General features: G+C 37.4%; 1 protein-coding gene across 14 annotated transcripts in view; it reads right to left on the reverse strand.

The window, feature by feature from the left end:
• Positions 1-14,537, reverse strand: part of TRPC1 (transient receptor potential cation channel subfamily C member 1) — an 88,414-nt gene that overhangs the window by 25,666 nt on the left and 48,211 nt on the right. For 7 of the 14 annotated variants that reach the window (XM_008266183.4, XM_070071637.1, XM_051858793.2 and 4 more), the window contains 3 exon segments: positions 11,031-11,367; positions 3,033-3,172; positions 1,229-1,372 (listed from right to left, as the gene is read on the reverse strand). In XM_008266183.4, coding sequence (XP_008264405.1) covers positions 1,229-1,372; positions 3,033-3,172; positions 11,031-11,367 — 621 coding nt within the window. 14 annotated transcript variants of the gene reach the window in all.

Consider the following 14,537-nt stretch of genomic DNA (forward strand, 5'->3'; position numbering starts at 1 on the left):
TAAAAATATCAATATAAAACACTGTCATGAATATAACAACACTGTTGGCTCTGATTAAAATATTCCTGAATAATACTAGTGACAAATGTAAACCAAAATAAAAATAGTTTAAAACAGTGTTTCACATACTATGTTCTGGAGAAATGCATAGACCTGACCATATTTCAAGAACAGTGCAAGGTTAGATGAATTTAGACAATGATGTTTTCAATAACATTAAACAAGTTTAGTTTTTCCTCAGAAGCTTTAATGTGATAATGTACACTGTGAATTCCTATGTGTGTGCCAAACTTACTTAATCCAGATCAACTCACAAGACTCAAGAAACACTGTTGTAGGGTAATATAAAACCCTAATCAAGTCAGTTTTATCTAACATTTTATTTTTCATATACTTGTTTGGAGAAGGTAATTTCGCCTTTCTTTAAAATATCTCTACTTTAAAGATATAAGAGAAATCTAAATTGCTAGTAAAGTGACTTAAAGAAAAATTCTGTGCAAATTTTCAAAACTTAGAGGTAGCACAGCTGATTCTACCTTCTAAAAACAGTCAATCAGTATACTCTGTGGAGGATAAATTTAACTAATTGTTGAGTCCATTTTTTGGTGAAAAGAGACTAGCATCTTGTCTTAGTCCCTCACACCTAATCATACCATTTTGTACAAATCACACAGCATCTCAAAATTCAATTTCTTTAATTATAAAGTACAAATCTGGACTATATAATCTCTATGAATGCTTTTGCTCTAAGTATGCTAATTTGCAAGTTACTGAACCTAATGTTTATTTTTAAAAATGAAAAAACATTTTAAAAAATATAGTTTACATATTTGCAAAATCATTAAGTATGATGATTTCTGTTTGCACAGGACCTCCCTTATACTTACAACCTAAAACACTCAAAATTTTAAATGTGAAAATCATTTTAGTAAAAATCAGATTTTTAAAATACTCTATTGTGTCGGAGGTATAATTATATTTTAAATACATCCATGTTTGTGGACTGATGGAAGAAAGCCCATGGTCCATGGCTTAATAAACATGAACACCTGAAACAAAGGATTATCACTGAGCCCCAAACAAAACATAACATGCTGGGTCCTTCTAATTGTTACCTATTTTCAAAAGCAAAGTCTAAAATAATGAGAGAATAATGTTGCAGTGGACAAATATAAAGTTGTAATATTAACAGCATCTAAAAAATATTCCCTTAAGAAATCTTATTTACCTGTAATGGACCCAAGATAGAGCTGGTCGTGTACATAAAAAAGAGACGAAGATAACTCAGAACATTTGCAAATGCAAAAAGCCCTTCTGCCACCAGCGTAGGATGGAATGCATCCCAGTCCTTTCGATCAGCAAAATCATGAAACTAAGGCAAGGAAGAAGAAGCCACAGGTGAACAGCTTTCTTAATTTGGGAAAATATAAACAAATAATCTGACCATTGAAATAAAGCTATTTTAGTTATGTCTCCTTTAGTTATGTCTCTATTTATGCTTTATGGAGTTCTTTTTTAAATAGAATTTTTAAAAATTTTTAATGTTTTAACTAAGTAAAACATTTATATGTATGTGAGGCAATTTTGCCTATTGTTTCCCCAGAAATTTTTTAGATTTTTAAGATTTTTTTCCCAAAAATTCTTAGATTTTAAAAATTAAGCAATGTTTTGAATTGTCATTAACTTTTTCATGAATGAAGTATTGGCTAGTTTTCTTAAATACCACAACAAAAACCATTAAATATGTGTGCTGCCAATTGATTAACTATTAACATAGTCTTTTTGACTTAGGATTTGAGAATGCAACACAGAAATTCATGTTTTTCCTTCTAAATACCAAAAAAGTATGCATTATTGTACCTATCTATACATGGAGTGGTCACATGTCCAAATGCCCAACATAATCCACAATTATAGACATAATTATCAAAATAGTGCTGCCTTTCAGTCTCAAAATGTCCTGGTTTGGATAATAAATTGTACAAGCACTTGAAGACTAGAACTAAAGAGATCAGTCTGAAGAAACAATACATCTCAATCACTTTATCAAATCATCTCTATCTATGCATGACTAATTTTTATATCAGTAATTTTATACTCTGGTCATTGAACATACTGAATACACATGTTCCATACTACTGATCAATTCATTTTTTAATAAAGTGATATAAGATAATTAGTTTGCACTTTTTATAATTCATATATTAGTTTCAAAAACCCAGAGAATATTATCTATTTCAGTTCCTTAAATATGGCATCCCAGATTTCTAAACTAAAAGTTTAAGCAAAGATAGTTAACATAAAGCCTATTAGCCTTTTTGGGCTAGGGGAGCTTATATTTTAATACAAGTAAAATTATAAAATACCTACAAAGCTAGGTTTTAGTCAAATTCTTAATAGAAAAAATATTGTCATTAGAAAATAAATTACATTTATATGACTTGCAAGTTGTGAAAAATAATAATCATGATTTGTAATGTTAAAAAAACTAATTCCATTCAGATGAACTTTTTCTGGATGATACAAAGATAACTAACACTAATAAAATCACAGTGTGTTTTCATTTTAAGTATGTATAGTTAAAAGAGCTAAATGAATCTAGTTTTCATAATAGAAACTGGCATTTGGTAGAGAGAAAATGCCTACATATACCTGGACTAAAATCCAGCCTTGATCTCTCACTGTGTGATCCTGGACAAATTATTTATTATTTCTTAGCTTAATTTTTCATATTTGCAAAATGGGGATAAGGACCTGCATGTTATAGAATCCTCATGAGGATAAAATGAGATTAACCTATACCCAAGAACCAGGCAATAGGTAATATCATAACCTACCACTTAATAGGTAACAATCATTTCAAGGAACATCCTTTAAACTATTGGAAAGATGGGAAATTATGCACATAGTTTAAAATGAAAATGTAATAGACAAATATTTGCTCAATTAATTCTGAGCTATATAGCTAAGTATCCTAAGTCTTTTCAAATTAAATTTCATTTATGACATCAATTGACATAGCAAATAGTCACCTTGTTGTGAGCAACCACTTTGAGGGCAAAAGTTGCTAAATAAAGGGAATTCATGACAAAACTGAGTTGATTACGGGATTCTTCTAAGAAGTCTTCCAACCCTTCATACCAGAGTCTTTTAATGTCTGACCAAATCATCCCTAGAAAAGGAAGAAAGAAAATCAGATAATATTTTTTAAATTTAATACACTAAATAATAATTTAATATTAAAGTATTGAATAATTAACACGTGTACCAGCTCTAGCCTTATTTGAAATTAAGAACACTTTAGTATAAAAGCTTCTAAAGATTGAAAGAAAACAAGCTTATATTACATATGACTTGACGAAAATAACCTTAAATTTTTTCTTTGCCAGAGAGAGAACTTAAATGATGTGAAATAAGCAAACCGATGCTAAATACACACTCTCCCACTTCCCCCACCCCCCTCCACTTCAGATCCTCAAGGCTTAGTATCTGATCCTTTTCTTTATCTGCACTCAACACTTTTCAGTGTTATCATCTAGTCTAATGGCTTTAAATACCATCTATATGTAAAAGACTCCCAAACTTGTATATTTGTACCCCTAAGCCTCTCCTGAACTTAAATAGGCACTTTGCAGAGCTGGTGCTGTGGCACAGTGGGTAAAGCCGCTGCCTGCAGTGCTGGCATCCCATATGGGCACTGGCTCGAGAACCGGCTGCTCCACTTCTGATCCAGCTCTCTGCTATGGCCTGGGAAAGCAGCGAAGGTGGCCCAAGTGCTTAGGCCGCTGCACCCACATGGGAGACCCGGAGGAAGCTTCTGGCTGTGGATCAGCTCAGCTCCGACTGTTGTGGCCAAATGGGGGAGTGACCAGCGGATGGAAGACCTCTCTCTCTGCCTCTCCTTCTGTGTAACTCTTTCAAATAAATAAATAAATATTTAAAATAAAATAGGCATTTTGCTACCTTACATCTCCAATTAGACGCCATGACCTGTCCAAACTGAACTCCTAATCTCTCCCCCAAATTCACTGCACCTGCAGACTTCCCCATGTCAGTTGATGGCAACCCCATCCTTCTAGTTACTCAGTCTAAATGTCCTTGAATCATCCTTGACTCCTACATTTCTTTTAAACTCCATATTCAATGCAAAAGCAAATTCCTTTGGCTCTACTTAAAAAATATATTTAGGGGCCAGTGTTGTAGCATAAAGGTAAAGCCTCTGCCCGTGATGCCAGCATCCCGTAAGGGCAATGGTTGGAGATCAGGCTGCTCCACTTCTGAACATGTTCCCTGCTAATGGCCTGAGAAAGCAGTGGAAGATGGCCCAAGTGCTTGGACCCCTGCACCCACATGGGAAACCAGGAAGAAGCTCCTGGCTTCAGAGTGAATTAGTCGATGGAAGATCTGTCTCTCTGTAACTCTGCCTTTAAAGTAAATAAATAAATCCTCTTTAAATATATATAACCCTTCTTACATTCATTTCAGTTTCAAGTCACTATCTTGTTTTGCATGGATTACTGAAATAACTTTCTGGTCTCTTAGATTGTAGCCTAACTTCCCTAAAATGCCTTCAGTACAGAAACCAGAGTGATCTTTTTAAAACCCAAGTGTTCCTCCACTTCTCAAAACCTTTTAGTAGCTCCCAGAGGAGAAAAAGATTAGTGGCAGGTCCAAACTCTTTTCATGGGAACAGTACACCTCAGGTTACCTTCTACTAAAGTGGTTTTTGTGCAAATATACTGTTAAGAGAAATATGAAAGGTCAGCTCTGTCCAACATTGTTAAAAACAACAACACAGCCACTAGTAGGGAAACTGCATGTGGACTAGAAGGACTAAAGTGGACCAGAAATTCTGAAGCTATGCATAGCCAAGACTGTATAAAATGCTTGGAGAAACACAGCCTCAGCTTCTCTGTGTGATGGCTCCCTCAAATCAAGAGTGTGTTTGTAATGACAGCCACACTGTTGGGCTTTTTAAGATACAGTTCCTGCTGTATTTGAGGCTTTTCTGGCTGGGGTAACACCCCCAACCATGACTTGATCCCATACAACTAAGTATACCCATGAGGGGTCTGAGACGAGCCAGAGGCTTTTTAAGGTCTCCCTCGTGAAGATGCATCTGAAGCTGACATGCTGACATGCTGTTTCCTGTTTGGTATCCCACTATAAAGTCAAGAAAACCTGGTGTCAGGCTTCAGCCTATTGTGTGAATGCAAATGACAGAGAGTCCAAGAGGTGTGCTGCTCCCTGTGCATAGTGGGTATATTGCATTTTCCCATAAACCCATCTTCACAATGGCCTCTGAGCTCTCTTCTCCAATTTCATCTCCTGCTTCGCTTTCCTTCTCCTACTCTAGTCGCACTGGCCTCCTTGTTTCCTTGCTGTTCTTTGGACACACATGGTTCCTGCCTCAGAGCCTTTACACTGGCTCTTCCTTCCGGATGAAAGCTCTTAAAACAGATATTCATTCAACTAACTCCCTCTCTCCTTCATGTCTTCTATCTCTGTCTCTGTCTCTCTTCCTGCCTCTCCAATAAACAAGTAAAATAAAGTTTCTTGTTATTTTTATTATCTTGGTTTTTTTGTCTTTCTGATATTCAATTACAAAAAAGAAGGCTATCCTACCACTTGTAGCAACATGAATGGAACTACAGAGTATCAAGTTAAGTGGTCTAAGTCAATTTTAGAAAGACAAATACCACATGCTCTGTCATATACAGAAGCTTTAAAAAGTCAATATGAATGTAAAATGGTATTACTTCAGGGAGGAAGAGTTGAGGAGGAAGATAGAGAAGAGTTGGATAACTGGTACAAAAACATAGTAAGTTCCAGTGTTCTATAGCACAGTGGATAATTAGAGTTCACAATAGCCTATTATGTATTTTATGATAGAGGAGAGGAGCTCAAAGGCACCAAGCAGGGATAGGGAAGTTTTCATTACTTTGATCAGTACACATTGTATACATTTTCTGAAATGTCACACTTCACACCACAGAAATGTGCAATTGTTGAATTTTAATCAAACATTAAAAAAAATTTAAGGATAGAAATGTTAACTAATCTGATTTGACTGCCACTCAATGAATTCATGTATCAAATTATCACACTGTGTCCCATAAATATGTACAATGAAAACAATTTTTCAGAAGTATTAACTTAGGAAGGACTATTGTGACACAGTAGGTTAAACTGCAGCTTGGGATGCCTGCACCCCATATAGGAATGCCAGTTCACATACTGTCTCCTCTGCTTCTAATCCAGCTTCCTGATAATGGATCTGGGAAGGCGGTAGGTGATAGCCCAAGTATTTGGGTCCCTGCAATCCATTTGAGACACCTAAACGGAGTTGCTGGCTCCTGGCTTTGGCTTAGCCCACACAAGGCTGCTGGCAGGTAGTTGGAGAGAGTGAACCAGTGGCTGGAAGATCTCTCTGGCTCTCCCTCTCTCTCTTTTAAATAAACAAATCTTTTAAAAATAATAATTTAAAACAATTTCATGGAACTGGAATTAAAAGATAAATTTATTTTTGATGCAAAAATTTTTCCATGAACAATTTTTTCATAACTCTTTGAAGGCCACTCACATACTTATACTCACATACATTCCATGTCCCAGTGGCCTTACCTTGTAAATATCTTTCATTTCTGTGATAACAAGGGAAGGGAACGATCATCCTCAATCCAGCATACCATCAGCTCTTCTGTGTTCACACGTAACATTACTGAATAGAGGGCCATCATTCTTAAAAGCAAATAGCCAGGAACTGTGGCATAGTAGGCTAAGCTTCTGCCTGTGGCACCAGAATCCCATATGGGCGCTGGTTCGTGTCCCAGCTGCCCCTATTAAATTCAGCTCTTTAATTATGGCCTGGGAAAACAGAAGATGGCCCAAGTACTTGGGCCTCTGCACTCGCACGGGTGACCCAGAAGAAGCTCCTGGCTCCTGACTCCTGAATGGCTCAGCTCTGACAATTGCAGCCATTTGGGAAGTGAACTAGCAGATGGAAGATCTCTGTCTCTCCTCTGTCTGTAACTCTCAAATAAATAAATCTTTAAAAAAAGGGGGGGGGGACTAGCCAAAGTTTACCATTATTATGAAAGTCAGTGACTGCAGCAGTATTTATTATATATAAAATGTGATATCGGGTGTGGGGAGCAACTCGGACTAGACTAAGTTACTGGAATTAAGACTTATTCTATGCATCTGCTCTCCCACAATATGGCGCTGAGAAGGGAGGAAACAGCTTCTACACAGCTGCCTCCAGTTCAACCAATAAACAGCAGGACCTGCTCCTGATTGGAGGAGAGCAGCATACTCGGCGTGTGGGTAGCAGAGTTGGGATTGATGGAAGAGGACTATAAAGGAGGAGAGAGACAACAGGCACCAACACCTGAGGAACATCTGAGCAGCCCCTGAGAGAGCCGGCTGGCGGTGTGCCGCTCCCCCGCAGAAGTGGGGAAAGTGGCAGGGGGAACCGCCCTTCCACAGAGGTGGAAGGGACGGTAGCCAACCCGGGAAGAACCAGCAGCAAACCCAGGGAGGGCCGAGCAGACAAAAGAACAGCGCAGGGTCCTGTGTCGTTCCTCCACGAAGACGGGGAGCGACAATCGGGGACGGGGCCCAGCAGGTAAAACCACTTCCTGCAGTGTTGGCATCCAATACAGGTGCTGCTTCGAGTCCCAGCTGCTCCACTTCCAATCCAGCTCTCTGCTATGGCCTAGGAAAGTAGTGGAAGATGGCTCAAGTCCTTGGACCCCTGCACCCACGTGGAAGACCTGGAAGAAGCTCCTGGCTCCTGGCTTTGGAGCATAACCAGATGATGGAGATCTCGCTTGCTCGCTTGCTCTCTCTCTCTCTCTGCCTCTGCTTCTCTGTAACTCTGCCTTTCAAATAAATAAACAAATCTTAAAAAAAAAAAAAGTGGTATAGCTCTTTGATTTTAGTGAGTTTTTACTCAGGGCTAAGACATATAAATTTTAATTTGATGCTTATATGACTTGGGTAAACTGAATCTTACAGGACAGAAAAAATATTCTTTCTTACTACTAAACAATAGGTTACGTATAAATAAAGTTCACATCTTTAAGGTATTTATAACAATCTTTCAGAAATAGCTTAAATGAGTAGAGGAAAAGTGCTTCTTAGAGATTCCTTTAAATCTATTTGTTTACCTACTCAAGTAACAATATAAACAAATTCCACACTGAAAATATCTACACAATGCAATATGGAGTTTATATGGTAAAGGTAAGTTACTTCCGAAATCGAAGTACTAAATTTTATGGAGAGACATTTGGTCTGCCAGTTAAGACATCAATGAAGATATCTGGTTTTGCTTCTGACTCCAGCTTCTTGCTCATGCAGACTCTGGGAGACAGCAGCGATAGCTTAAGCAATTGGGTTCCCATCACTTGACATGGAGGATCTGGACTGAGTTCTTGGCTTTGGCCTGGTCTAGCCTGGGGCACTGCAGGCATTAATTTGAGAGTGAACCAGCGAACCAGCAGATTCTCTCTTAAATATAAAAATTTTAAAAATTAAAATTTAGACAAGATAGCTAAAACGCAAGAAAAAAAAATATCCAAAAGAATAATTTAATTCTTATCGGCCGGCGCCGCGGCTCACTAGGCTAATCCTCCGCCTAGCGGCGTCGGCACACTGGGTTCTAGTCCCGGTTGGGGCGCCGGATTCTGTCCCGGTTGCCCCTCTTCCAGGCCAGCTCTCTGCTGTGGCCAGGGAGTGCAGTGGAGGATGGCCCAAGTGCTTGGGCCCTGCACCCCATGGGAGACCAGGAAAAGCACCTGGCTCCTGGCTCCTGCCATCGGATCAGCGCGGTGCGCCGGCCGCAGCGCGCCGGCCATTGGAGGGTGAACCAACGGCAAAAGGAAGACCTTTCTCTCTGTTTCTCTCTCTCTCTCACTGTCCACTCTGCCTGTCAAAAAAAAAAAAAAAAAAAAAAAAGAATAATTTAATTCTTAGAGTTTAGATGCTCATACTTTCTACTTTATCTACATAACTTTAAACATGTTAATGCATAATGAATTAAATACTACTAAAAGTGAAACTCTAGTTGAAATCAAGTTACTTGAAATTAACTGATTATCAAGAAAAATTCTGAAATGAGGTTTTAAGATGAAGAACTAAAAGGTAACATTGTAAAATAAATTGACTTTTTTAATAATTGAAGCAATCAATAATGTATTAATCAAATAGAAACAGTACTTTATACCATAGAAAATAATGAATATTAATGTTCTCTTACTCTATAGCAAATAGTAGATAGACAGGTGGGAAATACTGAAGTTTAAAAAATGCTGAAAATATGAAGGGAAATAAAGAATATGTCCATAAGTAGATAATGTGACTTCACATTAATTCCTCTCCTTTTAAAAAAAGTTTTTTAAAGCAAATGAGTTAAAAACTACAGAAGATCATTATTTATTATATAGAAGTTATAAGAAATAATTTCCAGGGGCAGGAGTTGTGGCATAATGGGTTAAGCCGCTGCCTGCAATGCTGCCATCCCATGTGAGCATTAGTTCAAGTCCCAGTTGCCTCACTTCCAACCCAGCTCCTGCTAATGTGCCTGGGAAAGCAGCAGCTTTCATTGGACCTCTGTCACTCACATGGAAGATACAGATGAAGCTCCTGGCTCCTGGCTTTGGCATGGTCCAGCCCTGGCCGTTTGGGGAGTGAACCAGCAAATGGAAGATCGCTCCCTCTCTATCTCTTCCTCTTGCTCTCTCTGTAACTCTGCCTTTCAAACAAGTAAAACAAATCTAAAAAATATAGTAATTCCAGAAAATAAATATCTTATACTTTAAAAAAAGTCTGTCATTTCTAAAGAAATTTGACTATCATTACAAAGAATTGATTTATGGAATGAGTAATTAGAGCTCCTTTAATTCTAAGTTTAAATACTATGTCTACAATAGAAATGTAAGATAGAACTGATTTTGTAAATTCTTTAACAAAAACAAATTATTTATTTGAAAAGCGGAATGATAGAGGGCAAAACGGAGATCTTCCATCTGCTGGTTCACTCCCTAAACGCCTGTTAACAGCTAGCCCTGGGTCAGGGCTAGGATCTGTTTCCCTCGTGAGTGGCAAGGACCCAAGTATTTGCTGTCATCCACATCTTTCGAGGGCCATTGGCAGGGAGCTGTATTAGAAGCAGAGAAGTCAGGACTCTTTAATAGGCACTCTAATATGGGGCTTACCCTACTTCACCACAACACTGGCCCCCATAATATCTTAAAAGGAAAACTAAAGATAAAATGAAACAGGATTATTAACTTTTAGAATGCAGAGGAGTATAAAATCTATTAAACTGCAAAATACCTAAGAAAAGCTCAAATTGTTATAGAAATAAAAAAAAACCTTGGTGCTGGCACTGTGGCACAATGTGTTAAAGTCCTGGCCTAAAGTGCTAGCACCCCATGTGGGCACCAGTTTTAGTCCCGGCTGCTCCTCTTCTGATCCAGCTCTCTGCTATGGCCTGGGATAGCAAAAGGTGGCTCAAATCCTTGGGCCCCTGCACCCACGTGGGAGACCTGGATGAAGCTCCTGGCTCCTGGCTTCAGATTGGCACAGCTCCAGCCATTGCCGCCATCCGGAGAATTAACCAGCAGATGGAAGACCTCTTTCTCTGTCTCTACCTCTCTCTGTAACTCTGTCTTTCAAATAAATAAAATAAATCTTTAAAAAAAGAAATAAAAAGCCTACTCCACAGTGAAAGTTGTTTTTTCTAACAATCATGAATGAACAAATACCTTCAGGATCTGAGAACAAAATATTTTAACTTCCATGTATTGAAGGAATATTGAGTAAGAGAAATGCTTCCTCATCATGTTCAGGAACATTTATCTTTACAGAAGCTAGTTAAGTCTTCAACAATGATGGAAATGTTTACATTCTTGTGTGAACTATGTTAAATTTCAAATTGAACCCAATGTTCATAACACTATCAAGCAAGGAAGAATTAATGGGCTACATAAAGGCAAAACCTTTGGAACTAACTTGATACTTACCAATAATCCACAGTATAAGAAGATAGTCTATTCTTTCAAGGGCAGGCCCCATTGTGTTTTTCTTATCCTCATTGTAGACAAGAGAGTACAGATTTAGTAACAGCAGGAATGTGAAATATGATGCTCCATGAATAATAAATTTCATAAACGGTGTGTGAATGATTCTGCCAAATTGAGATTTGGGAGCTATCAAATAACAAAGTGACAAAACTGGCCAAAAGATGCCAACTGTTAAAACAGTCATTATCTTCTTACAGGTGGGCTTACGTCGGTAACCTGACATCTGTCCAAACCAAACAGTGTTCAGGAACTGCTGGCAGTTAGATTGGGAGACAAACTGAAAAGGACATACACACACATGGAAAAAAAAGTAAAATAAAGTATTTAAATACTAACTGATTAATCCATAGTCAATGCTTTCATAATTTAAAAACCACTTCTATACATTGAACATAGTTGCTTTTTTTCCTCTCATTTTCTTTACAGATAGTAAATATACAGGTTAAGAGCACAGACTCTGGAGCCAGATCACCTGGATTGAAACTCGGGCCCTGCCACTTAGAACTTCTGAACCTCTTGAAGTCTCAGGTTCCCCAGCTGAAAAATGGGGATAACAGTACTTAACCACAGAGTTGACGTGAAGATGAACATAAAGGTCTTCAAACAGTGCCTGGTTCATAGCACGGACCATATAAGTACTAAGGATTATTATTAGCCTACTGAGTTATTTTGTCACATTTAATTTAAAAAGACTCTTAAAATAATATTTATGAAATTTCAAAGTTAACATGCATAATCCACAGAAAGAGATACCACTAATGTTTGGATATCTGTGGTCTAAAGAAACTGCTGATTTTAGTGACAAGAAATCAAGATAGCAAAACAACCACAATCTGAAAATTAGGTATGTTCATGCTTCAGGCAAACATGGATAATTTCCTAAAATGTATTAATGATATTATTAAACATGCTTACAACTAAATTTCATTTGAGCAAAAAAGGAAAAATATTCATAAGTAACCGGAAAAAATTCTAGGTCAAGTATCAAAGTTTCCAAAGTTTCTTAGTTTAAAATGTTCATAGACCATATTTTTGTGAGTATGACATTCATGTTGTGAAGTTTAACTTAAGGGTCTGATAATTCTGAATATAATGTGATCATGTATGAAATTACACATTGACTTATGATATTATTAGGCAATCTAAAATAATATTTGTTCAATCTGAGGAAGATGTATCATGAGGTAGAATATAATTTTATACAATATTATACATTATTGTAATACTGTAGCAATAAGAATAATTGGACAGAATTTTATTCTTCATTGTGCTTATCAAGACATTTTCTAAAATACTATATTTTTCTCAATGAATCTTCATTCATTATTCTTCTGGTCAGATTCTAGTGTTCGTGGGGTATCTTAATTTATTCCTCAAGGTGAAATGTCTGGAAAATAGCCAGAAATAGCTTTTCTTCCCAATAACTACCCAGTTTAATTTCAAAATTTTTTAAAATATTTATTTTATTCATTTATTTGAAAGAGAGAGGCAGAGGCAGAGAGAGAGAGAGAGAGAGAGAGAGAGAGAGGTCTTCCATCTGCTGGTTCACCCTCAATGTGGCTGCAACAGCTGAAGCTGGGCCAATCCGAAGCCAGGAGCCAGGAGTTTCTTCTGGGTCTACCACACGGGTGTAGGGGCCCAATGATTTGAGCCATCTTCCACTACTTTCCCAGGCCATAGCAGAGACCTGAATCGGAAGTGAAGCAGCTGAGACTCAAATTGGCACCCATATAGAATGCTGGCACTGCAAGCGGTGGCTTTACCTGCTATGCCACAGCACCAGCCCCAGCATTTCAAATTTAATAGTTTTGTCCTTCCCCAAACTATCACAGAAATCTCAGAATGAATTACTGTCCTTATCTTCCCTCTGTATAACATTGATTTCACTAACAGAATTGTTACATATGTATTTGGAAGAAAAAAATTTCAATTAGAAGTGTCCTAAGTTTGAAACATGGTCACAAATCCGTTGATATTCCTGTCATCAAAGAGTTGGAGGGTACAGAGGCAATGACCCTTTACCCATCAGTTTAAGAGGTTTGACTGCCTTAACCAGAAGATTCGAACAGGAAGGTCTCAAAAGGCTATGTAATTTCCAGCTTGCTTACTGTAACACTTTTTCTAGGCGTCATGAACCACCATATGAAACATACTACTACTCTGAAATGTCTACACTGTGTGGAAATCCAGGCTACACAGAGAAGACACAATGAAGGCATTCCAGCCAGCCCTCACAGACACAGGGCAGGAAAGACAAACCACTGTTGTCATACCTTTCCCTAATTCTTGACCTATAGAATCCAAGAGCATAATAAAATGAATATGAAGTTCTTCCAAAATAATTATGAAATATTATTTTTACCACTAGTTTCAGGGTATTTACCTATTGAGCAATGGTAATCTATAGTTTTCAATTATTTGGGAAAATACTATCTTCCCCTTTGATTATATTTAAAACTTTAGTTCTAAAAATCAATTTATGGGGCCAGTGTGGTGGCATAGAGGGTAAAGCCACTGCCAGCATCCCACATGGGCACCGGTTCAAGTCCCAGATGCTCTATTTCCAATCCAGATCCCTGCTAATGTGCCTGGGAAAGCAGCGGAAAATGGACCAGGTGGTTGGGCCCCTATACCCACATGGGAGACGCAGAAGCAGCTCTGGGATCCTGGCTTCGGCCCAGTCCAGCAAGTATTTGCAGATTTGTAGGTATATGGAGATAAAATTGGTGGATGGAAGATATCGCTTCCTCTGTGTAACCCTGTCTTTCAAATAAATAAATAAATGTTTTTTAAAATTCTATATAATCATCCTTAAAATTATGAAGTATCATCCTTTCTTCATTCATTTTCTTTAAAATGCATTTCATTATTATCTGTGAGTTCTTCAGGGATATGTATATTAATAAGAAACTGCCACTGAGATTTTCTTTCCAGGACCAAGATAATCTTTTTTTTCCTACCTTTAAGATTCTTTTTCTGATCATATTGGTTGTTTGTATCTTTTTCTCCCTTTATTCTGCAGTTTTCTAGTATACTATTCTAGTATGTCTATTTTAGGTTGTTGAACACAGAAGTAAATATATTAATCTAATATCTAGTCAGTGAGATCTAGTCACAATATATAAGAGAGGCAATTACATCAGGTTTCTTATATTTTCTGTCTCTACCTAAACATGTTAGCAGCATACTTCCTTTTTAAACTATAAAGGTATATTGTTCATTTATAATTGTCAATCTTCCTTGATCCAAATTCTTACCCTTAAGTTTTTTCCTATAAATGTTCCACCTTAAGAAATTTCTACCAAGTAGAAGAAAAAGTATAGGATTTGAAGTCAAAGATCTGAATAAGCAATATAATATCTAAGTAATCTTAAATATTTTTTAAATTTCTACATAAATTTCCTCAGTCACAAAGGTACTGAGAAGCTCAACATTTCAACCAAGATA

This window comes from Oryctolagus cuniculus, chromosome 4, assembly GCF_964237555.1.
Source record: "Oryctolagus cuniculus chromosome 4, mOryCun1.1, whole genome shotgun sequence".
Classification (NCBI taxonomy): Eukaryota; Metazoa; Chordata; class Mammalia; order Lagomorpha; family Leporidae; genus Oryctolagus; species Oryctolagus cuniculus.